This window comes from Cervus canadensis, chromosome 8, assembly GCF_019320065.1.
Source record: "Cervus canadensis isolate Bull #8, Minnesota chromosome 8, ASM1932006v1, whole genome shotgun sequence".
In the NCBI taxonomy this organism is placed as follows: Eukaryota; Metazoa; Chordata; class Mammalia; order Artiodactyla; family Cervidae; genus Cervus; species Cervus canadensis.
This window is the reverse complement of record NC_057393.1, coordinates 34,071,521-34,096,607: the sequence shown is the minus strand read 5'-3', so window position 1 is coordinate 34,096,607 and position 25,087 is coordinate 34,071,521. Positions and strand designations below refer to the sequence as shown.

At 40.4% G+C, this 25,087-nt stretch overlaps 2 protein-coding genes across 2 annotated transcripts; both read left to right on the top strand.

Annotated features, from left to right (window-relative positions):
• Positions 1 to 7,268: 7,268 nt before the first annotated feature.
• LOC122446424 (stromal membrane-associated protein 1-like) lies at positions 7,269 to 9,573 on the top strand. The gene is given in 3 exon segments (XM_043476641.1): positions 7,269 to 7,821; positions 7,823 to 7,855; positions 7,857 to 9,573. Coding segments are annotated over 3 exon segments (1,335 nt in total). The 5' UTR covers positions 7,269 to 7,431; the 3' UTR covers positions 8,769 to 9,573.
• Positions 9,095 to 18,834, top strand: LOC122446774 (cytochrome P450 2C42-like). Its single transcript, XM_043477275.1, has 3 exons — positions 9,095 to 9,127; positions 17,785 to 17,926; positions 18,653 to 18,834. The coding sequence occupies exons 1-3, from the start codon at positions 9,095 to 9,097 to the stop codon at positions 18,832 to 18,834; spliced, it is 357 nt and encodes a 118-aa protein (XP_043333210.1).
• The last annotated feature ends 6,253 nt before the right edge of the window (positions 18,835 to 25,087 follow it).

The window sequence follows — 25,087 nt, the reverse complement described above, 5'->3', positions numbered from 1 at the left end:
TTCCTCCTTGGCTTGCAAAGAATAAGGAAATTAATCCTTACTTTTAAATAAAATATCTTCATGGAGACAAGGTATTAAAATAGAACATATTACAACAAACACTCCCTGTGGATTTTTTAAAATTTTATTTTATTTTTAATTGGAGGATAATTACTTTACAAAATTGTAATGGATTTTGCCATACATCGACATGAATCAGCCATAGTTATATATATGTGCCCTCCCACCTGAAACTCCCTTCCACTCCTCTTCCCATCCCACTCCTCTAGGTTGTCACAGAGCACCTGCTTTAGGTTCCCTGCATCATACTTCAAATTTCAATTTTGATCTTTCCATTGCTTTTCTTTCGTCTGTCATTGTCTGAACTAGAATAGAGTAATACATTTGTCATGAACAAAAATCTTTACGTCATTATAAAGTGAAATCAAAAATAATAAAGTGGATATATGTTTATGTATAACTGATTTGCTTTGCTGTACACCAGAAACTAACACAGCATTATAAAGCAATTATACTTCAATAAAAATTAATTTAAAAAAAAAAGGTGAGGTGGCAAAATTCAGGACTGTTGCTGCTTGAAATAAGGCAAATCCTACATTGTTTCATGGCCATTTGCTATGGTTTTTGGCTGAAGATAAGTGATAATGAAACTGTTTCATTTTAGATTTCATTCAAAAAATTGACGAGTTGCTAAAATAAGAGTGGAGGTGCCTTCCCCTCCTGGAGACTCTCTTCCTAGCAAGCTGGAGGTGGAGGCTCAAGTGGCCTGTCTCTCTGAGGGCTCCCCAGCCAATGCACCAGAAATGTTGTGGAATCTGGAGTTGGAAAACACACCTAGGAGGACACTCAAGACACTGGAGTATAGTTTATTATGCCAGCGGATCCAAGCAGAATCCGTTCCCCACAAGGACCCTGATGTTTCTTAGAGGTCCAGTTTTATACCCCCCATTATGTGACTGGTTACATGTTAGCAACTTCTTTGTTGTACCTGATTGAGTTTTACAACAAGTAGGTGTTAGGAGAACAAACAATTAGGGTTAAGGGGTGGGGGTGGGGGGGACAATGATTATACATCAAGGGGGGATGTCTCCACGGTTAATCTAACAGGGGCAGCCTGACTTCAACTACAACCCCCGTTTGTCATCTGTAGGGAGGGAAGTCTCCAGGAGACCTAGTTTTCACTAGCAACGGTTTCCTCACTCTTGGGCAGGGTTCAGGCCCAGTTCATATCGTTTTTAAGATGGATGACAGGCTTCAAAATGGAGTCTCTCCTGCTTTCCTCACACTGGTCCCAACATTAGCTTCACCTCTGCTGATTCTACATATGATTCTTTCAGCTGTTCATTCAACAAAAAATATTTTAATGTCCCTAACTATTCTCCTTTGTTGTATGCAAGCATGCATGTTAAGTCGTTTCAGTTGTGTCCGACTCTGTGCAACCCTATGGACAGCAGCCCATAGGGTTGCTCCTCTGTCCACAGGATTCTCCAGGCAAGAATACTGGAGTGGATTGCCATGCCCTACTCCAGGGGGTCTTCCCGACCCAGAGATCAAACCCAGGTCTCCTGCATTGCAAGCAGACTCTTTATCATCTGAGCCACAGATATAGGAAAGAATTATCATAGTGATCCATGGTCATAATTTTCTCCCTCAAATACATCTGTCAACAAAGAAAATTATATATTTGTGAAGTGAAAATTTCTCTCAATACAGAGACCATATTATATTAGTATTTATACCACATTTGCTCACCAGGGCTTGGCATATTAAGTAAACCTTCACTAAGTGTTTTTTATTTAAGAAACTACTACTTTCTCTTCTAGATCTGCAATACTTTCCCTGCTCTCCTTGATTATTTCCCAGGGAGTCATAACAGAGTACTTAAAAATGCAGCTCATTCACAAAATTATTTTTTGGAGCAACCAAGGAAACACCAAGCATCCCTGGACATCAACAATCCTCAAGACTTTATTGATTGTTTTCTGATCAAAATGGAGCAGGTAAAATATTAATGACACCTCAGTTCTTTGCTTATGCATTTTGTGATTCATTGAATAGTTTTGAATTTACTAGGAATGCTTCAGTGGTCAAGTAAGTAATGTCAACAAGCATTTTAAGTACTTATTGTGTGCATATACTGTGTGCACTTAGCATTATGAAAGACACAATATTTAACTTTTAAATAAGTGGAAAAATTGATCTTGCTTTTTGAGTACTAGTAGTCTGGAGAAGGCAATGGCACCCCACTCCAGTATTCTTGCCTGGAAAATCCCATGGACGGAGGAGCCTGGTGGGCTGCAATCCATGGGGTCGCTAAGAGTTGGACATGACTGAACGACTTCACTTTCACTTTTCACTTTCATGCATTGGAGAAGGAAATGGCAATCCACTCCAGTATTCTTGCCTGGAGAATCCCAGGGACCGGGGAGCCTGGTGGGCTGCCGTCTGTGGGGTCGCACAGAGTCAGACACGACTGAAGTGACTTAGCAGCAGCAGCAGTCTACCTAAGAACAGTCAGAATGACATCTCAGATGAAAAATAAACAATTTCAAACAAGGTATAAAATACAAATATAGTAGTATAATATGAAGATGAGCATGATCGCTGCGCACACAGTATGAGGGAATGGAAAAGAATGACTTAATCTAGCCGGACTTCTGCATATCAGGTAGCTGAAAATAAATTCAATATGTTTGCATGAAGGAAAAGAAAAGGAATTTCAGATGGGTGAATAGTGTATGTAGAGGTGCAAAGGTGTGTGATGGGACAGAGTAGGTGAATGAAAGAAAGAAGCCTTAATTGAGTGTAAAGTAAAACGAATTGTCATAGACATGGAGTTCAAGGTTGGTATCTGAGGCTCTGAACCCTGCACCATTAGTTGAAAAGACTGTTTTCCCCATATGAACCATTATAGCACCCTTGTCAAAAATCATTTTATTCAGTCAGTGGAAGGGTTTATTTGTGTAACCTCAAATCTTTCCCAATAGCCTATATGTAAACCTTATACCATAACACATTATCTGTTCATCTTAGTTACTAGCTTTGTATTATAGTTAGTTTTGAAATTGAGAGGTGTGAGTCCTCTAACTTAATTTTTAAGAGTATTTTGGCCATTCTCAGTGCTCTGTATTTTCAGATTAATTATAGGGTAAACTCATCAATTTTTGCCAGGAAGACAGTAGTGATTTTGGTAGGGATCTCAGGAAATCTGTAGATCAGTTTGTGGAGTAATGTCATTTAAAAAAATAAGGTGAAAGTCACATACCATACACTTATCCGTTTTATTTTATTTATTTACTTTTTTTTAAACAACAGAAATTTATCTTTTTACATTTCTAGAGGCCAGACCAAAATCAATGTGTTTGCAGGGTCAGGCTTCCTCTGAATGTTTCAGGAGTGAATAATCCCTTACTTCATCCAGCCTATGGTGACTCCAGACATTCCTTGGTTAGTGGCAGCTTAACTCCAATTTCTGCCTCCATTTTCATATAGCCTTCTCCCTTTTGTGTCTGTGTCTCAAATTTCCTTCTCCTTTCTCTCATAAGGGAAACTGTTCTTGAAGTTAGGGCCCATTCTACATCTAATATGATCTCACCTTGACATCCTTAATTTAAGTACATCTGCAAATACCCTATTTCCAAATAAGGTCACATTCACTCGTACTGGAGGGTTAGGACTTAGACATATCTTTTTGGAGGCAACCCACTGTAATATTTATATAAATATATAATGATTTATAATTGATTTTACATATAGTTATTTATTTTCTTTAAAAATCCTGCTTTAATAAATCCTTGATGCCTACATTGTGAAATTTGTGAAATTTGTTCATCTGTTTATGTATTCAACAAGTACTGTGCTAGGAACTAAAGATACAAAGGTGAGTCTGACAGATACACTCCCTGCCATCATGGATGTCAGAATCTAAAGACAGTGAAACTATTTCATAAATATATGTGGGGTGCTGTGAGAATAGATGTTTATGATTCTATGGAAATATGTAATAGAAACAATTTCCCTAGTTAAAATGTTATGCTGAAGGTCGGAGATTGATCTTTAAGAGATTGATCCTTCACTATCTTTTTCTTTTTTGCTTTTTTTAAAATTTATTTATTTTACTTTACAATATTGTATTGGTTTTGCCATACATTGACTCGAATCCTCCATGGGTATACATGTATTCCCCATCCTGAACCCACTTCCCACCTCCTTCCTCATCCCATCCCTCTGGGTCATCCCAGTGCACTAGCCCTGAGCACCCTGTCTCATGCATCAAACCTGGACTGGTGATTCGAAGTGTACAGTTTATGGCATTTAGTGCATTCACACTATTGCGTGATTACTTGATCTCTCTAATTTCAAAACTTTTCCATCACTCTGCAGAAATATACCCTCCCATTAAATGATCACTAACACATCATGTGTTAACCTGTTATCTGCTTTATATCTCTATGAATTTGCCTATTATGTATTTATCATATGAAAGTTCTCATAGCATTGCCCCTTTTGTTTCTAACTCTTTGATCTAGTATAGTGTTTAGGAGGTTCATCTAAGTTGCATGCACCCGTGCTTTGTTACTTTCTTTTACAGTTGAATAATATTCCATGTTTTCACTTATTGTAATTTTTTATACATTCATCTATTGGTAGACATCTGTGTTGTTTCTATCTTTGAATCTTATGAATAGTTTCACTGTAAACATTTGTGTACAAGTTTTTTGATGGACATTTTTTCATTTTTGTGGGGTATATTTCTATGAGTAGAATTGATGGGATATGTGGTAATTTTATGTCTCGGTTTTGAGGAACTGCCAAACTTTTCCACAGAGACTACAGCAGTCATGTTCCCATGAGCAATGTACACAGGTTCTATTTACCCACATAGTTGCCAATGTGTATTTTCTTTTTTTTTCCATTTGTTTTTATTAGTTGGAGGCTATATTTTCTAATTTTTGTGATTATTAAAGCTAGCCTAGTTAATGTGAAGTGGTATCTTGTCATGGCTTTGATTTCCATTTCTTTAATGACCAATAATGTTGAACATATTTTTATGTGATTTTAGTATAGTATGTCCACCATTTTTATATTTTCTTTGGAGAAATGTCATTCAAGTCCCTTTGTCCTTTTTAAATTGGGGAGCTTGTTTTTGTTGTTGAACGTAAAAGTTGTTTATATAGTTTGGGCATTAAACCCATATATTATATATATAAAATACGTGAAATACAAATATTTTTTTCCATCCCGTAAGTTTTTTTTTTTACATCTTTGATTGTGTCATTTGATGTGTGTGTGTGTGTTCACATGCACACACACTTAGTCATTAAGTTGTGTTCAATTCTTTGCAACCCCATGGACTGTAGTCTGCCAGGCTCCTCTGCCCATGGAATTTTCCAGGCAAGGATCCTGGAGCAGGTTGCCATTTCCTCCTCCAGGGGATCTTCCTCACCCAGGGATCAAATCCATGTCTCCCGCATTGGCAGGCATATTCTTAACCATTGAGCCACTTGGGAAGCCCATACACACACACACACACACACACACACACACACACACCTCATGGTAACTGCACATCAAAAATCTCTGTATATAGAACTCATGGTAACCACACCAAAATTCTACAATAGGTAAAAATACACAAAAAAAGTGAAAGGAATACAAGCATAATGCTAAAGATAGTCATCAAATCACAAGGGCAGAGAAGAAATAAAGAATGGAACATTGATTTTTGCATTGATCTTATACTCTGGAATTGTGTTGAATTCATTTATTATCTCTAGTAATTTTTTGTGTCGGTTCTATATGTATACTAAATTATTTGCAAATAGTCATAGTATTACTTCTTCCTATCTAAATTGAATGTCTTTTATCTATTTTTCTTGCCTAATTGGTCTGGAAGTGAAATGAAGTGAAAGTCACTCAGTCATGTCCGACTCTGCAACCCAATGGATTGTATGTCCATGAAATTCTTCAGGCCACAACACTGGAGTGGGGAGCTGTTCCCTTCTCTGGGGGATCTTCCCAACCCAAGGATCAAACCCAGGTCTTCCTTAGTTCAGACAGATTCTTTACCAGCTGAGCCACCAGGGAAGCCCAAGAATACTGGAGTGGGTAGCCTATCCCTTCTCCAGTGGATCTTCCCAACCCAGGAATTGAACTGGGGTCTCCTGCATTGCAGGCAAATTCTTTACCAGATGAGCCAACAGGGAATCCCAATTGGTCTGGAGAGTTCTTCTATTTCAATTAAGTAATTTTTTACCTGTCAGTTAAACCTCAATAAAGCTTGGAATGGCAGAAAGTGAAGAGGAACTTTAAAGCCTCTTGATGAAAGTGAAAGAGGAGAGTGAAAAAGTTGCCTTAAAGCTCATCATTCAGAAAACTAAGATCATGGCATCTGGTCCCATCACTTCATGGGAAATAGATGGGGAAACAGTGGAAGCAGTATCAGACTTTGTTTTGGGGGGCTCTAAAATCATTGCAGACAGTGATTGCAGCCATGAAATTAAAAGACACTTACTCCTTGGAAGGAAAGTTATGGCTAACCTAGATAGCATATTAAAAAGCAGAGACATGACTTGGCCAACAAAGGTCCATCTAGTCAAGGCTATGGTTTTTCCAGTGGTCATGTATGGATGTGAGAGTTGCATTGTGAAGAAAGCTGAGAACCGAAAAATTGATGCTTTTGAACTGTGGTGTTGGAGAAGACTCTTGAGAGTCCCTTGATTGCAAGGAGATCCAACCAGTCCATCCTAAAGGAGATCAGTCCTGGGTGTTCATTGGAAGGACTGATGTTGAAGCTGAAACTCCAATATTTTGGCCACCTCATGCGAAGAGTTGACTCATTGGAAAAGACCCTGATGCTAGGAGGGATTGGGGGCAGGAGGAGATGGGGACGACAGAGGATGAGATGGCTGGATGGCATCACCGACTCGATAGACATGAGTTTGAGTAATCGGGAGTTGATGATGGACAGGGAGGCATGGCATACTGTGATTCACGGGGTCGCAAAGAGTCGAACACAACTGAGTGACTGAACTGAACTGAACTGAAAGCTTGGAATACGCAGAGTATATGCAGAGTATATCATGCGAAATGCCAGACTGGGTGAAGTACAAACTGGAATCTAGATTTCTGGGAGAAATATCAATAACCTCAGATACACAGATGACACCACCCTTATGGGAGAAAGTGAAGAAGAACTGAAGAACCTCTTGATGAAAGTCAAAGAGGAGAATAAAAAAGCTGGCTTAAAACTCAACATTCAGGCCGCCTCCGCCGCCGCCGCCGCCGCCGCCGCCGCCCCTCCTCCTGCTCCAGCCGTCTCGGCCGCCGCTTCCCGGCCGAGTTCGAGCGGCCCCGGCGGCCCCCGGCGCGTCCAGCTGCGCGGACCCGCGCCCGTCCCGCCCGGCTGCCGCCCGCGTCCACCCCGCCGCGATGGCGACGCGCTCGTGCCGGGAGAAGGCGCAGAAGCTGAACGAGCAGCACCAGCTCATCCTGTCCAAGCTGCTGAGGGAGGAGGACAACAAGTACTGCGCCGACTGTGAGGCCAAAGGTCCTCGATGGGCTTCCTGGAATATTGGTGTGTTTATTTGCATCAGATGTGCTGGCATCCATAGGAATCTTGGGGTTCATATATCCAGGGTCAAGTCAGTCAACCTAGACCAATGGATGCCAGAACAGATCCAGTGCATGCAAGATATGGGAAATACTAAAGCAAGACTACTATATGAAGCCAATCTTCCAGAGAACTTTCGAAGACCACAGACAGATCAAGCAGTGGAATTTTTCATCAGAGATAAATATGAAAAGAAGAAATACTACGATAAAAAATGCTATAGCTATTACAAATAAAGAAAAGGGGGAAAAAAAAGGAAGAGAAAAAGAAAGAAAAGGAGCCAGAAAAGCCTACAAAACCACTTACAACTGAAAAGCTGCAGAAGAAAGAAGATCAGCAGTTGGAACCTAAAAAGAGTGCCAGCCCTCAGAAAGCTGCAGAGCCCACCGTTGACCTTCTGGGACTCGATGGGCCTGCCGAGGCGCCAGTGACCAATGGGAGCGCAGTCGCGGGGCCAGCCCTGAACGATGACCTGGACATCTTTGGACCGATGATCTCTAACCCCTTACCTGCAACTGTCATGCCCCCAGCTCAGGGGACGTCCTCTGCACCAGCAGCTGCCACTCTGTCTGCAGTGACATCTGGGGATCTGGATCTGTTCACTGAGCAAGCTGCAAAGTCAGAAGAGGTGGCCAAGAAGCAGCTCTCCAAAGACTCCATCTTGTCTCTGTATGGCGCCGGGGCCATCCAGCAGCAGAGTGCTCCTGGTGTGTTTATGGGACCCACGAATCTACCGTTTACCTCACAAGCATCGGCTGCGTTTCCAGGCTTCCCGTCCATGGGCGTGCCTGTGCCCGCGGCGCCCGGCCTGGTGGGCAGCTCGCTGGGGCCGAGCGCGGGCATGATGGTGGGCGTGCCGGTGCCCAACGGATTCATGGGCAGCGCGCAGACTGCTGTGATGCCGCTCGCGCAGGGCGTGGTCGGGCCCCCAGGGATGGTCCCGCACATGGGCACAGCCCAGGGGAAATTTGGCCTGCAGCCAGCTCCGCAGAGCCCATGGAACCTCCCGCAGGTGAACCAGCAGATGGCTGGCCTGAGCCTGGGTGGCGTGGCGTCGGCAGCGGGCTTCGGGCCGCCGCCCAGCACCTCGGCGGGGGCCGCGGGGTGGTCCGGGAGCTCGTCGGGGCAGACACTCAGCACACAGCTGTGGAAGTGAGCCCCCACCAGCATTCCCGCTCAGACATACCTGCCTCCCCTGTCCGTTCATGTACATACCTGTTTTTTCTTTTCCCCCCTTTGTTCATATGAAGACCTGATTGACCGTGTTGGTCTGTGCTGATTGAATGTGCTGTGGTGAAAAGCAGGTTGAGAAACCGTCCCTGTCGAGGGCAGCTTTGCTCACAGTTCCCAGGATTTCGCAGACACAGTCTCTGGGAAGCTGCTCAGTCAACGTGCATAATCAGTTTCCCTCTCGATGAAATTATAGCTCTCATGTTTGCATATAAGGGAAGTAGTTATCATGTTAGTAATACCTCTAACAGTATGAGCCCCACCCCCAGATTAGCCAGTAATCCTGTAGGAAGGTACTGTATGATCAAATGTTTAATCATATAAATAGAATGTCCATGTATCACCGAGCACTGTTTTCTAGTGTACCCAGACTCTTTTATGTCACATTCACCTCACTGTGCTGTTGTTATGATGTGCTTAACAGGGAACGTGGTTAGTGAAAGGAAGATAAACCTGGATGTTACGACACAACTTAGTTGAACACGTGTTTGAAGAAGTCAGATTTTACCTGCCTTCCTTGGAATTGGGATCTTTTCCTATGTATACATAGTGCTAGCAAGAGACCTTCCTCCGCACTAGACACAAACAGGGTAACTAAACAAGCCACTCAGTCCTTGAAGGTGTATCCAGGTTTATGACAGTGATTGTGTTTACATTTTATGGTGCCTAGTACTGACAAATGTCATATCCCTGTATTAAACAGATGAATCCATAAAAAAAAAAAAAAAAAAAAAAAACTCAACATTCAGAAAACTGAGATCATGACATCGGTTTCATCACTTCATGGCAAATAGATGGGGAAACAATGGAAAGAGTGACAGACTTTATTGTGGGGGGCTCCAAAATCACTGCAGATGGTGACTGCAGCCGTGAAATGAAAAGACACTTGCTCCTTGGGAGGAAATGCTATGACCAACCTAGAGAGCATATTAAAAAGCAGAGACATGACTTGGCCAACAAAGGTCCATCTAGTCAAAGCTATGGTTTTTCCAGTAGTCATGTATGGATGTGAGAGTTGGACTATGAGGAATGCTGAGCGCCTAAGAATTGATACTTTGATATTGAACTGTGGTGTTGGAGATTTTTGATAGCCCCTAGGACTGCAAGGAGCTCCAACCAGTCCATCCTAAAGGAAATCAGTCCTGAAGTTTCATTGGAAGGACTGATGCTGAAGGTGAAACTCTAATACTTTGGCCACCTGATGCGAAGAACAGGGTCATTTGAAAAGAGACCCTAATACTGGGAAAGATTGAAGGCAGAAGGAGAAGGGGATGACAGATGATGAGATGGTTGGATGCATCACCGACTCGATGAATATGAGTTTGAGCAAGCTCTGCGAGTTGGTGATGGACAGGGAAGCCTGTTGTGCTGTAGTCCAAGGGGTCGCAAAGAATTGGACATGACTGAGTGACTGAACTGAACTGAAAGCTTGAAAATTTTTTATGTATTTAATGTGTGTTCGCGTGCATTCTCAATCTCTTTTGTTGTGTCCAGCTCTTTGTGACTCTATGGACTGTAGCCCACCAGGCTCCTCTGTCCATTGGATTCTCCAGGCAAGAATACTGGAGTGGGTCCAGTCCATATGAATTTAAATTTTTTTTTAATTATTGACTTTTGACTGCACTGGGTCTTCATTCCTGCACAGGCTTTCTTTAGTTGCAGTAAGTGGGAGCTATTCTGTAGCTATGGTGCATGGACTTCTCACTGTGGTGGCTTCTTTTGTTGCAGAGCATAGGCTCTAAGGTGCCTGGGCTCAGTAGTTGTGGCACATGGGCTTAGTTGCCTCACGGCATGTGGGATCTTCCTGGACCAGAGACTGAACCCATGTCGACTGCATTGGCAGGAAGTTTCTTAACTACTGGACCACCAGGGAAATCCTTACATATGAATTTAAATTTTTTTCTGTTTCTGTGAAAAGTTCTATTTTCATACAGATTCCAGTGAATCTGTAGGTTGCTTTTGGTATTATAGGCATTTTAACAATATTAATTCTTCTTATTCTTATCTTTCATTAATTGGTCCTCTTCGTTTTCTTTCATCAATGTTTTGTAGTTTCAGTGTACAGATCTTTCACCTCCTTAGTTAAATTTATTTTAATTATTTTATTCATTTTGTTTCTATTTCCTAAAGTTCTGTCAGTTTTCTAATGCTCTGTCATATTCTAATACTCTGATGCACTTGCAAATAACACATTACACTTTACAGTTAATGTCTCTTATAAAAAATAACTATACTTCTTCCTTTCCATCCTTCGTATCATTGTTGTGGTTCATTCCACTTATTTATAAGCGTATGTATATTTATATATATGTTCATAACCATTACATAATCAAATGCACTGTTATTATTTTCTGTAAATTTTTATCTGTTAGAGCAATAAAGTAAAGTAAAACTTTTTATTTTACTGTCACTCATTCCTTCTTTATAATCATTTCTTTATGTCAATGTGTTTCTGACCTATGTGATTTTCTTTCTCTCTAAAGATTTTTAAAACATTCTTTACAAGGCAGTTCAACTGGCAACAAATTCCGTCAATTTTGTTTGCTCAGAAAGTCTTCATTTCTCCTTCACCTTTTAAGGAAATTTTGAAGGGTACAGAATTTAGATTGTTGGTTTGACCATCTGTATGTCTTCTGTGGAGAAATGTCTGGTTAGGTCGTCTGCCAATTTTTCAATTGGATTTTGTGTGTGTGTGTTGTTGAGTTGGATGAGTTCTTTGTATATTTTGGAAGTTAAGCACTGGTTGATCAAATAATTTGCAAATGTTTTTCTCCATTTCTGTATGTTGTCTTTTCATTTTACTTATGGTTTCCTTTGCTGTGCAAAAATGAGTAAGGTCCTATTTGTTTATTTTTGCTTTTATTTGTATTGCCTGGGAGACTGACTTAAAAACATTGGTATGATTTATGTACCAGACACACTTATCTAAGCCTACCCCTGAATGCTGCAAGAGTTTAATCTCCAGGGCGCAAAAATAATTGCGCAGATCCTTTGTGCACAGCCAGTAGTTGTTCAGCAGAGGGATTGATTCCTAGAACTTCCTGTCTTTTGTGTGACATTACTCTAGCAATGCCATCCTCACAATATTGAGTGTCTAGACATGTGACAAGGAAAGTTATTTGTTTATTTAGGTTTTCTTTAATTTTTTTTTGTACTAATGATAGGCTGTGTACACATAACCTCTGTATCTCCAAATCAAATCCAAGAAATGGAAACACTAATAATATTGTTTTACTAGAACACTGCTTTTCTTAATGACTTTGGAGTAATTTTGAATTGAGAAGTCAAAAGCATGTGTGAAGCCAATGTTACTGATGGAAATGACTTTTTACTTAACAAGGGAACACATTCAGTGAGTTTAATCTGTCTTAATTGTGTTTATTATATAATAATAGACATGTCACTGGGGCCCTGGAGATTATAAATGTATCATAAAAATTATTGCTAGTCTAGGGACATGTTTACAAAATATGCTTTTTTGCATGCTAACTATCCCTTCTACTCTATTTAAAACTGCCTGCTTATTGTCATATCATTGCCTCAATCCTAAAACAGCATTCAGTTCAGTTCAGTTGCTCAGTCGTGTCCAACTCTTTGCAACCTCATAGACTGCAGCACGCCAGGTCTTCCTGTATGTCACCAACTCCTGGAGTTTACTCTGATTGATGTCCTTTGAGTTGATTATGCCATCCAACTATCTCATCCTCTGTCATCCCCTTCTCCTCCTGCCTTCAATCTTTCCCAGCATCAGGGTCTTTTCAAATGACTCAGTTCTTCACATCAGGTGGCCAAAGTATTGGAGTTTCAGCTTCAACATCAGTCCTTCCAATGAATGATCAGGACTGATTTCCTTTAGGATGGATTGGTTGAATCTCCTTGCAATCAAGGGACTCTCAAGAGTCTCCTCCAACACCACAGCTCAAAAGCATCAATTCTTTGGCACTCAACTTTCTTCATAGTCCAACTTTCACATCCATACATGACTACTGGAAAAACCATAGCTTTAACTAGACAGACCTTTGTTGGCCAAGTCATGTCTGTGCTTTTTAATATGCTATCTAGGTTGGTCATAACTTTTCTTCCAAGGAGCAACTGTCTTTTCATTTCATGGCTGCAGTTACCATCTGCAGTGATTTTTGGAGCCCCCAAAAATAAAGTCTGCCACTGTTTCCATTGTTCCCCCATCTATTTGCCATGAAGTGATGGAACTGGATGCCATCATCTTAGTTTTCTGAATGTTGGGTTTTAAGCCAACTTTTTCACTCTCCTCTTTTACTTTCATCAATAAGCTCTTTAGTTCCTCTTCGCTTTCTGCCATAAGTGTGGTGTCATCTGAATATTTGAGGTTATTGATATTTCTCCTGGTGATCTTGACTCCAGCTTGGGCTTCTGTCTAGCCAGGCATTTCACATGATGTACTTTGCAAACAAGTTAAATAAGCAGGGTGACAGTATACGGCCTTGACATATTCTTTTCCCAATTTGGAACCAGTCCATTGGTCTATGTCCGGTTTTAACTGTTGCTTCTTGACCTGCATACGGATTTCTAAGGAGGCAGGTAAGGTGGTCTGGTAGTCCCATCTCTTTAAATATTTTCCACAGTTTATTGTGATCCACACAGTCAAAGGCTTTTAGGATAGTCAATGAAGCAGAAATAGATATTTTTCTGTAATTCTCTTGCTTTCTCTATGATCCAACAGATGTTAGCAATTTGATCTCTGGTTCTTCTGCCTTTTCTAAATCCAGCTTGAACATCTGGAAGTTCTTGGTTCATGTTCTGTTGAAGCCTGGCTTGTTGAATTTTGAGCATTACTTTGCTAGCATGTGAAATGAGTGCAATTGTGCCATAGTTTGAACATTCTTTGGCATTACCCTTCTTTGGGATTGGAATGAAAACTGACCTTTTTCAGTCCCATAAAAAACCATCAACAAGAGAATGTTGGATCCCACCAAAAAAAGATACCCTGCATCCAAGCGCAAAGAAGAAGCCTTAACAAGATTGTAGGAGGGGTGCAACTGTGTTTAAAATCAAATCTCAGACCCACCAGAGATGCTCAGAGGGCACAAACAAAACCTTGTGTACACCAGGGCTGAGGGCAAGGAGCAGTGACCCCCTACAGGAGACTGAGCCAGATATGCCTTTGAGTGTTTGAGTGTCTCCTGTGGAGGCATGGGCCAACAGTGACCTGCTGTGGGGACAAGGACTCTGACTGCACCATACCTGGGAGGTGCAGCATGTGGCATAAGTCTTCTTGGAGGAGATTGCCATTGGCCCACCATAGAGCCAGAGAGCAGACAACACACAGAGTGCAGAACAGTTATAACAAAGAAGTTCTCACACTGTTGCAAAAGTTCTAGGGCCCACAACAGATTTCCCAACCTGGGGATCTGGCAAAAGGACAGAACCCCCAGGGAAACAGACTCTTTGAGGGCATGACAAAACCTTGTGCACACCAGGATAAAGGAGCAGTGACCCCACAAGAGACTAAGCCAGACTTGCGTGATTGTCCTGGAGTCTCTGGTATCCCTTGCATCAGGAAACTTCCACAAGCTTCTTATCCTCATCCCTCAAAGGGCAGATAGAATGGAAACCACAATCACCAAAAACTAACCAAACTGACCACATGGATCACAATCATGTCTAACTCAGTGAAATCATGAGCCATATTAGGAATAGAAGAGAGTTTTATTTGAGCCAAATTTAGGTGTAAGCCTGTGAGACAGCCTCTCAGATCACTCTGAAGAGCTGCTGTGGAGAAGCATGATTTTCAGCACAGTTTTATATCTTGTCAGAACAAAGTACATCAAGCAAGTCAGGAAAACATTCCTTCAAGTTTTCGTTTTTTTCCCCAAAGATCAGCATGTTTACAAAGTCAGTATGGCCTTGATGCCTGGGAAGGGAGTCTTTTCAGCTTTGATGTCCCAAGAACATTTAATCTGTATTTTTAATATTCTTTATTTCTGGTCAGTCAACCCTTTTAAAAAATGATTAAACAGATGGACAATGTATGTTTGATAGGCCACAAAGAAGCTGTTTTCCTTCAAATAAAATTCAGGTTAAATGAAGTATAAGCCAGAATGACTTCCCCATACCTCAGTATGTAAAAATTTCTTCCATTAATATCAGTTTATCTATCTATCCATCTACCCATTAACACCTCACTACTTTAGTGTGTATGTCTCATTAACAATAATTTTTATAAACAGAACAATAATATTTACACTCAAGAGTTACCATGAATGCAATCATATTATCTAATGTATAGCCTGTATTTAAAGATTCAATTCAAAAATGATTTACCTAAAATATACTTTATAACTTTTTTTTCTTTGCAATTTAGTGTGTAGCCTAAGGACAAGCATATAATTTGGTTACTTTTTCTTTTTAGTTTCCTGTTATCAATTCTCTTTGCTTTGTATTTCTTTCAACATTTATGTTTGTGAAGAATTCAATTTAGTAGTTTTGCAGCAGGTGATTATTTTCTAGACATTAGATTTCAGTTACTATTTGCTTAGACAGCTACATAGATGCATTTGTGTCTTCCACTGAAATTCATTTGGGAGTTAGGGATACATAATGTCACCCTATTATTGGTATGTGGCGTTCTTCACATAATAAAGTAGTATCTACCAGATTTCTCCTTGGGAGAGTTTCATTTGTTTTTATATTTAATTAATAGATCTTCACAACCCAGATAATCATGATAGTGTGATCACTCACCTAGAGCCAGACATTCTGGAATGTGAAGCCAAGTGGGCCTTAGAAAGCATCACTATGAACAAAGCTAGTGGAGGTGATGGAATTCCAGTTGAGCTATTTCAAATCCTGAGAGATGATGCTGTGAAAGTGCTGCACTCAAAATACCAGCAAATTTGGAAAATTCCACAGTGGCCACAGGACTGGAAAAGGTCAGTTTTCATTCCAATCCCAAAGAAAGGCAATGCCAAAGAATGCTCAAACTACCACACAATTGCACTCATCTCACACGCTAGTAAAGCAATGCTCAAAATTCTCCAAGCCAGGATTCAGCAATGCATAAACCATGAACTTCCAGATGTTCAAGCTGGTTTTAGAAAAGGCAGAGGAACCAGAGATCAAATTGCCAACATCCAGTGCATCATTGAAAAAGCAAGAGCATTCCAGGAAAACATCTATTTCTGCTTTATTGACTATGCCAAAGCCTTTGACTGTGTGGATCACAATAAACTGTGGAAAATTTTGAAAGAGATGGGAATACCAGACCATCTGACCTGCCTCTTGAGAAACTTGTATGCAGGTCAGGAAGCAAGTTAGAACTGGGCATGGAACAACAGACTGGCTCCAAATAGGAAAAGGAGTACATCAAGGCTGTATATTGTCACCCAGATTATTTAACTTATGTGCAGAGTACATCATGAGAAACGCTAGGCTGGAGGAAGCACAAGCCGGAATCAAGAGAAATATCAATAACTTCAGGTATGCAGATGACACCACCTTTATGGCAGAAAGTGAAGAAGAACTAAAGAGTCTCTTGATGAAAGTGAAAGAAGAGAGTGAAAAGGTTGCCTTAAAGCTCAACATTTAGAAAACTAAGATCGTGGCATCTGGCCCCATCACTTCATCGCAAATAAATGGGGAAACAGTGGAAACAGTGGCTGACTTTGTTTTGGGTGGCTCCAAAATCACTGCAGATGGTGATTGCAGCCATGAAATTAAAAGACGCTTACTCTTTGGAAGGAAATTTATGACCAACCTAGACAGCATATTGAAAAGCAGAGACATCACTTTGTCAACAAAAGTCCGTCTAGTCAAGGCTATGGTTTTTCCAGTGGTCATATATGGCTGTGAGAGTTGGACTATAAAGAAAACTGAGTGCCGAAGAATTGATGCTTTTGAATTGTGGTGTAGGCGAAGACTCTTGAGAGTCCCTTGGACTGCAAGGAGATCCAACCAGTCCATCCTAAAGGAGATCAGTCCTGTGTGTTCATTGGTAAAACTGATGTTGAAGCTGAAACTTCAATACTTTGGCCACCTGATGCAAAGAGCTAACTCATTTGAAAAGACCCTGATGCTGGGAAAGATTGAGCGCAGGAGGAGAAGGGGATGACAGAGGATGAGATGGTTGGATGATATCACTGACTCAATGGACATGGGTTTTGGTGAACTCCGGGAGTTGGTGATGGACATGGAGGCCTGGTGTGTTGCAGTTCATGGGGTCGCAAAGAGTCGGACGCGACTGAGTGACTGAATTGAACTGAATAAAAGTCTATGGTGTAGTACTTCAGGTCTTTGTAAATCTAACTTCTCAACCATTCACTCTACAGTTTTAGCATTTATTGATGCAACTTCCTTGGGTGATCATATGCTGAATTGTTGTAGAAATATTTTTCTAATTTTATCATTGTTTCTGTTTCTAAACTGAGACTAATGTGTAATGAAATCTGCCCTATACGTTCAAATAAGACAATCTGCATGAAAATGATAAGCACTAATAGTTGCTCTAGTACCTATTACTTTCACAGAAGAGTTATTTTTAACTAGATCAGATATCTGTTTACAAAGTACTATGGATAACTCCAAACACCTCAAGTTCCAATAGTGATTTCCATTTCAAACCATTGTCCACATATGAGAAGAGTGGAAATTGAAGTGATGAAGCAGCTGTTGGGGATGGACACCCGTGTCCAAATGTGGTGATAAGCAAAATGGATTCACCCTAGGGCCCATGTACTCACTATTCCAAATGCTCTTGAGGTTTACTTTAGCAACATCACTGCCACTCATCTTTAATTTTTGTTTATTCCTTGCTCTGTCTGCCACTGTCTTGCTCAAAATGCCACAGCCCTTCTTTGGGCCTAGGATTCCTCATCCATAAGTCATAAAATTGGACTAAATGGTTTGCAACATTTGTCCAGTTCCAGGACTTCTGTGTAGTTCAGTTTATCTTCATCTGTTCTTTCCAGGGCACAGATGTATTAACATCACTGACTTCTGTGCTGCCTGATGACAAAGAATTCCCCAACCCAGAGGTATTTGACCCTGACCAATTCCTGGATGAGAGTGGCAACTTTAAGAAGAGTGAATACTCCATGGCTTTCTCAGCAGGTAACACAAGTTTATTTTCTTCATCACTTCAGAGAGCAGGATACATTTTGGGCATCAGCTGGAACTGACATCCTGCGCTAGGAATGGTAAAAATACTTTTTTCTCCATGATGCGGGGCAGTAATCACAATGTCCACACACTTTCCTTCCCCTTAATACATCATCATTGTTGGGCTAGATTACTGGAGCTTGGAGAGGTGACCCAGTTCTTTCAGATTCAGAAATAAAGTTTGAGCTACATTCTGAAACTGTAAGTAAAGTGCATCTTAGAAAAAAGAAACTCTGTGTTATAAATCTTTGAAACTTCAAGGTTGATGAAGAGTAAATATACTTAGAGCAGAGAACAGAGGCTGTGGAGAATGGAAAGAAATACATTGGACCATCAGAACAGAAAATAGGAACAGAAAATAGAATGAATATATGTGTGTTCCTAGAGAAAGATTGAACTTGAAAATATCAAATTGCAGCTATAGTATGAGAATACTTGATGAAGTATGTGGTATAGTACTGATACTCAGTAAATGTTTGTTGAAAGAAGGATACTCGCTAAGATAGGATGTAAGTGGATAGCATGTATGTCTACCCTTTGTCCATCTGTCTATCCAGCCATTCTGCCTTCCTTCCATTCACTGAAACATTCATCAAATGGTTACTGCATAGTCTCTTTCTGACAGCCAGAAACACAATGTTCAAGGAGTATATGTACTCTATGTGTTTGTGTTTCCAGAGAAACGGATTTGTGTGGGAGAGGGCCTGGCCTGCATGGAGCTGTTTTTATTCCTGACCACAATTTTACAAAAATTTGCCTTGAAATCTGTGGTTGACCCAAAGGACATTGACACCACCCCAGCTGCCAGTGGGTTAGTTTCTGTGCCGCCTTCTTACGAGCTCTGCTTCATTCCTGTGTGAGGAATTCTAGATCATCTGGCTTCAACTGTTTATCTTCAGGGCATCACTTACCTCTTTCCCTTCAGTTTTCCTGAGAATTCCTTCTCTGACCTCTCATCTCATTGTGCTGTTTCACTGCAGAAATGTATTTGCTATTCTCCATATTCTGTAACACTTGTATTGGCCATCACATATGCTAATAATTGTCTAATATTGAGTATTATTATGTAATCACTACAAAATATAACAAGATGGTTAGTGATTACCAGTGTAGAGCCCTCTCCTGTGCATGTTCGAAATAAAAGGTGTAATTTGATGAGTCAGTTCTCAGACTCTCCCTCTTTTGTGCATAGTGCACGTACAAAATGGAAGAAAATGTGCAAAAAGGTCATGATGTTTCTCCAAATTATAAGCCAGTACATCTGGCATTCCAAAGGATAACAGCTTTTCGGGGGACTTGAATGAGGAACTCACTTTATCTTGCCTGTCTTGGAACATTGACAGGACTCTTGAAGAAACCTGGTGACAGCTAGAACAGAAAAGTAGGCTGCACTAGGATGCAAGTTTGAGACCTTCAGAGTCTTTGACTAAACTGATTGGTGAGGTTCTTCATCTACATGAGACTAGTTACTGTAGGTTGGGAGAACTGACTGTTGGTGTAATGTGCAAACACCAATGCAGAGTGTCAAGAAAAATGAAGAAGCAGAAGATACATGATGGAACAAAAATATAATTCAGAATAACAGCCACAAAGATCATTACTGAGTTCAGGAGAACAGTAAAGAAATGCAGAAATTTCAACAAAAGACAATTTAAAGGAACCAAACAGAAGTCAGATAATTAAAGAATATAATAATTGAACCTAAGACATCATTAGAGGGTTCACAGCAGACTGAATCAGGAGAAGTGATCGGTGATCTAAAATATATATCATTGGAGATTAGTCAGTCAATCAGGGGATTGAAAGAAAGAATAGGAAAAAGAACAGAATACTTAAGAGATTTATGGAACACCATGAGATGGACCAATATGAGTCTAGAAGGAGAAGAGAGAAGGAGAAAGGACTAAAAAGCTTATTCAAGGTAACAATGTCAGAAAATCTTCCAAATCTGGGAAAGAAGTGAACATAAAAATCCTGGATGTATAAAGAATCTCAGATTTAAAAAAAATCAAAGTAATCCATTCTGAGACACACAATAATTAAGTTGTCAAAAATCAATGACCATGAGAGTGAAAGCAACCATAGATAGCAGCTTGTTATATACAAGGGACTCCACAAAGCTGTCAGTAAATTTTAGAGCAGAAACTGACAGGAGAGAAAATAGAACATATCCTCAGAGTTCTGATAGAAAAAATAAAATCTTAGATTTGAGGACACTCATAGGCTAAAAGTAAATGGCTAGAAATGGCTTCCCTGATGGTTCAGCAGTAAAGAAACCACCTGCAGTGCAGGAGACGTGGGTTCAATACCTGGATTGAGAAGATCCCTTGGAAGAAGAAATAGCAACCACTCCAATATTCTTGCCTGGAAAATCTATTGGACAGAGGAGCCTGGCGGACTGCAGTCCACAGGGTTGCAAAGGATTGGACATGACTTAGAGACTACACCACCACGAACACATAGTTGAATTCGTAGCATTGTGTTACTTTCTGCTGTGAAGCAAAGTGATTCAGTTATGTATATGTATATGTTCTTTTTCATATTCTTTTCTATTATGGTTTATCACAGGATATTGCATATAGTCCCCTGTGCTATACAGTAAGACCTTGTTTATCCATCCTATGTTTAATTATTTGCATCTGCTAGTCTCAAACTCCCAATCCATCCCTCTCCTACCTTTCTCCCCCTTGGCAACCACAAGTCTGGTTTCTATGTCTGTGACTCTATTTTGTAAATAAGTTCATTTGTGTAATATTTTAAATTCCACATATAAGTGATATCATGCAGTATTTGTCCTTCTCTTTCTGACTTACTTCACTTAGCATGATCACTTCTAGGTACATCTGTGTAGCTGCAAATGTCAACTGTTGCTAAGTAAAGGCAAAGAGGGAAATAGACAGCATGCAATGCTTATATTAGAAAAGGAAAAAAAATGGACATATCTTTACCTAGACTAAGAAAAAAATAAGACTCAAACAAATAAAATCATAAAGAGAAACCTGTACAACATTACCACAGAATAAAAGGATCATAAGAGACTATTATGACCAATTATATGCCATTGAAGAAAGTTAGAAAAGACATACAAAGACTAAAGAAATTGAATCAGTAATCAATAGCCTCCTGACAAAGAAAAGCCCAGGACCACCTAGTTTCATTGGTGAGTTTTAAATACTTAAATGTAGAAGAATTAATGTTAATCCTTTTCAAGGTCTTTCAGAATGTGAGAGGAGGGAACACTTCAAAATTCTTTTTTTTTTTTTTTTTTTTTGAGGTCAGAAATTCTGTGGTTCCCAAGTCTGGCAAAGATGCTACCCAGAAAAGAAAACTACAGGTTAGTTAGGATTCCTTATGATGATGGATGCAAATATCTTCAATGTAATTCTAGCAGAAAAAATTCAAATGCCTATTAGGAGTATCCTTTTGTTAGGTAGTTAGAATAGGAAAAAGGAGTCCAGAATGGCGGTGACTAAAAGACAAGGAAGGGAAAAGCCCATGAAAATAGAACAAAAGAAGGTCCAAGGACCGGAATGAGGACCTCAGGTAGAACAAACAGCACTCCTGGCTAGGCCAGTATACACAGGGCAGGTCTAGGAGGATGAGAAAAAACATTAAAAAGGAGCCAAAGGGCTGGGGGTCTCTCTCACATGCTCGCTCTCTCTCTCTCCTCTTCACGTCTTTTGGGTCACCATGCCCTCATGCCTCAAGGATGTATTTTCCTTTATTTTCTAAATAAAACTGAGCTGTAACACAGAGCTGTAACACTGATCTGTCTGAGAGCTGTCACATGATCTGTCCAAGGGCTGAAATACTGGTCCATTGCTTCAATTTTTTGTTGTGATGAGACAGAACTGAGGAAATTACACACTGCCCCAACACTCAACATTCAGAAAACTAAGATCATGGCATCTGGTCTCATCACTTCATGGCAAATAGATGGGGAAACAGTGGCTGATTTTATTTGGGGGGGCTCTAAAATCACTGCTTACTCCTTGGAAGGAAAGTTATGACCAACCTAGATAGCATATTAAAAAGCAGAGACATGACTTGGCCAACAAAGGTCCATCTAGTCAAGGCTATGGTTTTTCCAGTGGTCATGTATGGATGTGAGAGTTGGACTGTGAAGACAGCTGAGCGCCGAAAAATTGATGCTTTTGAACTGTGGTGTTGGAGAAGACTCTTGAGAGTCCCTTAGACTGCAAGGAGATCCAACCAGTCCATCCTAAAGGAGATCAGTCCTGGGTGTTCATTGGAAGGACTGATGTTGAAGCTGAAACTCCAATATTTTGGCCACCTCATGCGAAGAGAAGACTCATTGGAAAAGACCCTGATGCTAGGAGGGATTGAGGGCAGAAGGAGAAGGGGATGACAGAGGATGAGATGGCTGGGTGGCATCACCAACTCAATGGACATGAATTTGAGTAAACTCTGGGTGTTGGTGATGGACAGGGAGGCCTGGCGTACTGCAATTCATGGCGTTGCAAAGAGTCGGACATGACTGAGTGACTGAACTGAACTGAACTGAAAATCACTGCACATGGTGATTGCAGCTATGAAATTAAAAGATGCTTACTCCTTGGAAGGAAAATTATGACCAACCTATACAGCATATTAAAAAGCAGAGATATTACTTTGTCATCAAAGGTCTGTCTAGTCAAGGCTATGGTTTTTCTGTCCATGGCATTTTCCAGGCAAGAAATCCTGGAGTGGGTTGCTATTTCCTCTCCAGGGGGATTTCTGGAGCTGAAACCTGAACTCCTGCTGCATCTCCTGCATTGTAGGAAGATTCTTTGCTGATGAGCTACAGGAGAAGCCCCCTTTATTTCATTATTTCTGACAAAGTCAGACTCCAAGGGGCAGCAAAGCATTTGGGTTTGGAGGCAACTGGGAGGCTTAGAAAGGTTCTTCCTTCCATTGCCTGAGCAAGTTTTTTTTTTTTTTTTTTGCCGTTACTTCAGTTGTTTTCTTGTTTTTTTTATTTTTTTTATTTAGTTGGAGGCCTAATTACTCACAACATTTCAGTGTTTTGTCATACATTGATATAATCAGCCATAGATTACACGTATTTCCCCACTCCCAATCCCCTCCACCTTCCCTCTCCAACCCGATTCCTCTGTCTTCCCAGTGCACCAGGCCCGAGCACTTGTCTCATGCATCTCACCTGGGCTGGTGATCTGCTTCACCATAGATAGTATACATGCTGTTCTTTTGAAACATCCCACCCTCACCTTCTCCCACAGAGTTCAAAAGTCTGTTCTGTATTTCTGTGTCTCTTTTTCTGTTGTGCATATAGGGTTATCGTTACCATCTTTCTAAATTCCATATATATGTGTTAGTATGCTGTAATGTTCTTTATCTTTCTGGCTTACTTCACTCTGTATAATGGGCTCCAGTTTCATCCATCTCATTAGAACTGGTTCAAATGAATTCTTTTTTAACGGCTGAGTAATATTCCATGGTGTATATGTATCACAGCTTCCTTATCCATTCATCTGCTGATGGGCATCTAGGTTGCTTCTATGTCCTGGCTATTATAAACAGTGCCTCAGTGAACATTGGGGTACATGTGTCTCTTTCATTTCTGGTTTCCTCAGTGTATATGCCCAGGAGTTGGATTGCTGGGTCATATGGCAGTTCTATTTCCAGTTTTTTAAGGAATCTCCACACTGTTTTCCATAGTGGCTGTACTAGTTTGCATTCCCACCAACAGTGTAAGAGGGTTCCCTTTTCTCCACACCCTCTCCAGCATTTATTGCTTGTAGACTTTTGGATAGCAGCCATCCTGACTGGCATGTAATGGTACCTCATTGTGGTTTTGATTTGCATTTCTCTGATAATGAGTGATGTTGAGCATCTTTTCATGTGTTTGTTAGCCATCTGTATGTCTTCTTTGGAGAAATGTCTGTTTAGTTCTTTGGCCATTTTTTGATTGGGTCACTTATTTTTCTGGAATTGAGCTGCAGGAGTTGCTTGTATATTTTTGAGATTAATCCTTTGTCTGTTTCTTCATTTGCTATTATTTTCTCCCAATCTGAGGGCTGTCTACTGCCTGAGTAAGTTTTATCTTTTTGTTTATGAGGAGGGGAGAGTACGCTAGTAACATTTCTCCACTTGAGAATCTATGACCCTTTTCACCTTGGAGTCCGGGGAGATGCATTTACTGTGATGCCTGTTGTTTTGTGAACTGTCAACGTGGTGCATATTCAGAGTACCATTTTAGGGTATTTGGTTTTGTGTGGTTTTTTTCCTAAAATTGTTCCTGAGACAGCTGTGGTATATATGAGAGAGCATCACAATGGGCATCAGAAAATTTCAGTTTAAATCCTAATTTTATTTATTATGAGCCTTGTGACACTGGATGGTTGTCCTCTTTACCCAGAATCTCCCTTTCCCTCATTTGAAAAACACAAATTTACCATCTCTACCTTCCAGTGTTTGTTTTGTTGGTGTAGTCCTGGGATTTCCAGGTAAAAGTCATGTTGATTTACTTAGACAACTATTTTATATGTCTTTAGTCATTCAGGATGCTTGAATTATGTTATTGTTAACCATGAATTTCCAGAATGGAGATCTGGTCGAAATCAAGTGTTTATTTGGGATTTGTTAGGACTGTTGTTCAGAAGACACATATCCAGGAAGTACTTAAGCTGTGTTCTTCCACACTACAAAATGAGGAAGTTTATAAGGGCAAAAATTACAAATTGTGTCAAAAATTAGGATTGAATATTTTGTAGTAATTGTTAATGGAAAGTAACCTTTAATAATTGTACAAAAAAATTAAAAATTTTAAAAAGTAAGGATCTTTAGAATAGAAAATCATCCTGGATTACCTGGTATGCCCAGTGGAATTGTAAGAGTCCATGAAGGAGGCGGTCAAGGGGATCAAAGAGCTATGAAGATGCTGTGCTGCTGACCTTGGCGATGCAGGAGGTGGTATGAGCTAAGGAATGCAGGTGGCCTCTAGAAACTGGAAAAGACAAGGAAATGGATTCTCCTGAGAGCCTCCAGGAGGAATGCAGCCCTGTCAACACCTTAATTTTCAGATTTGTGACCTCTAGAATTGTAGGATAATAAATTAGTGTTGTCTTAAGCCAAGGAAAAAGAAAAGAATTA

Bases quoted from the DNA above. Each gene is read 5' to 3' on its own strand.
- LOC122446774 (XM_043477275.1), top strand. From the start codon at position 9,095: ATGAGCCCCACCCCCAGATTAGCCAGTAATCCT. The intron at 9,128-17,784 runs GTAGGAAGGTAC...TGTTCTTTCCAG, and splicing joins CCAGATTAGCCAGTAATCCT to GGCACAGATGTATTAACATC. The intron at 17,927-18,652 runs GTAACACAAGTT...TTGTGTTTCCAG, and splicing joins CTCCATGGCTTTCTCAGCAG to AGAAACGGATTTGTGTGGGA.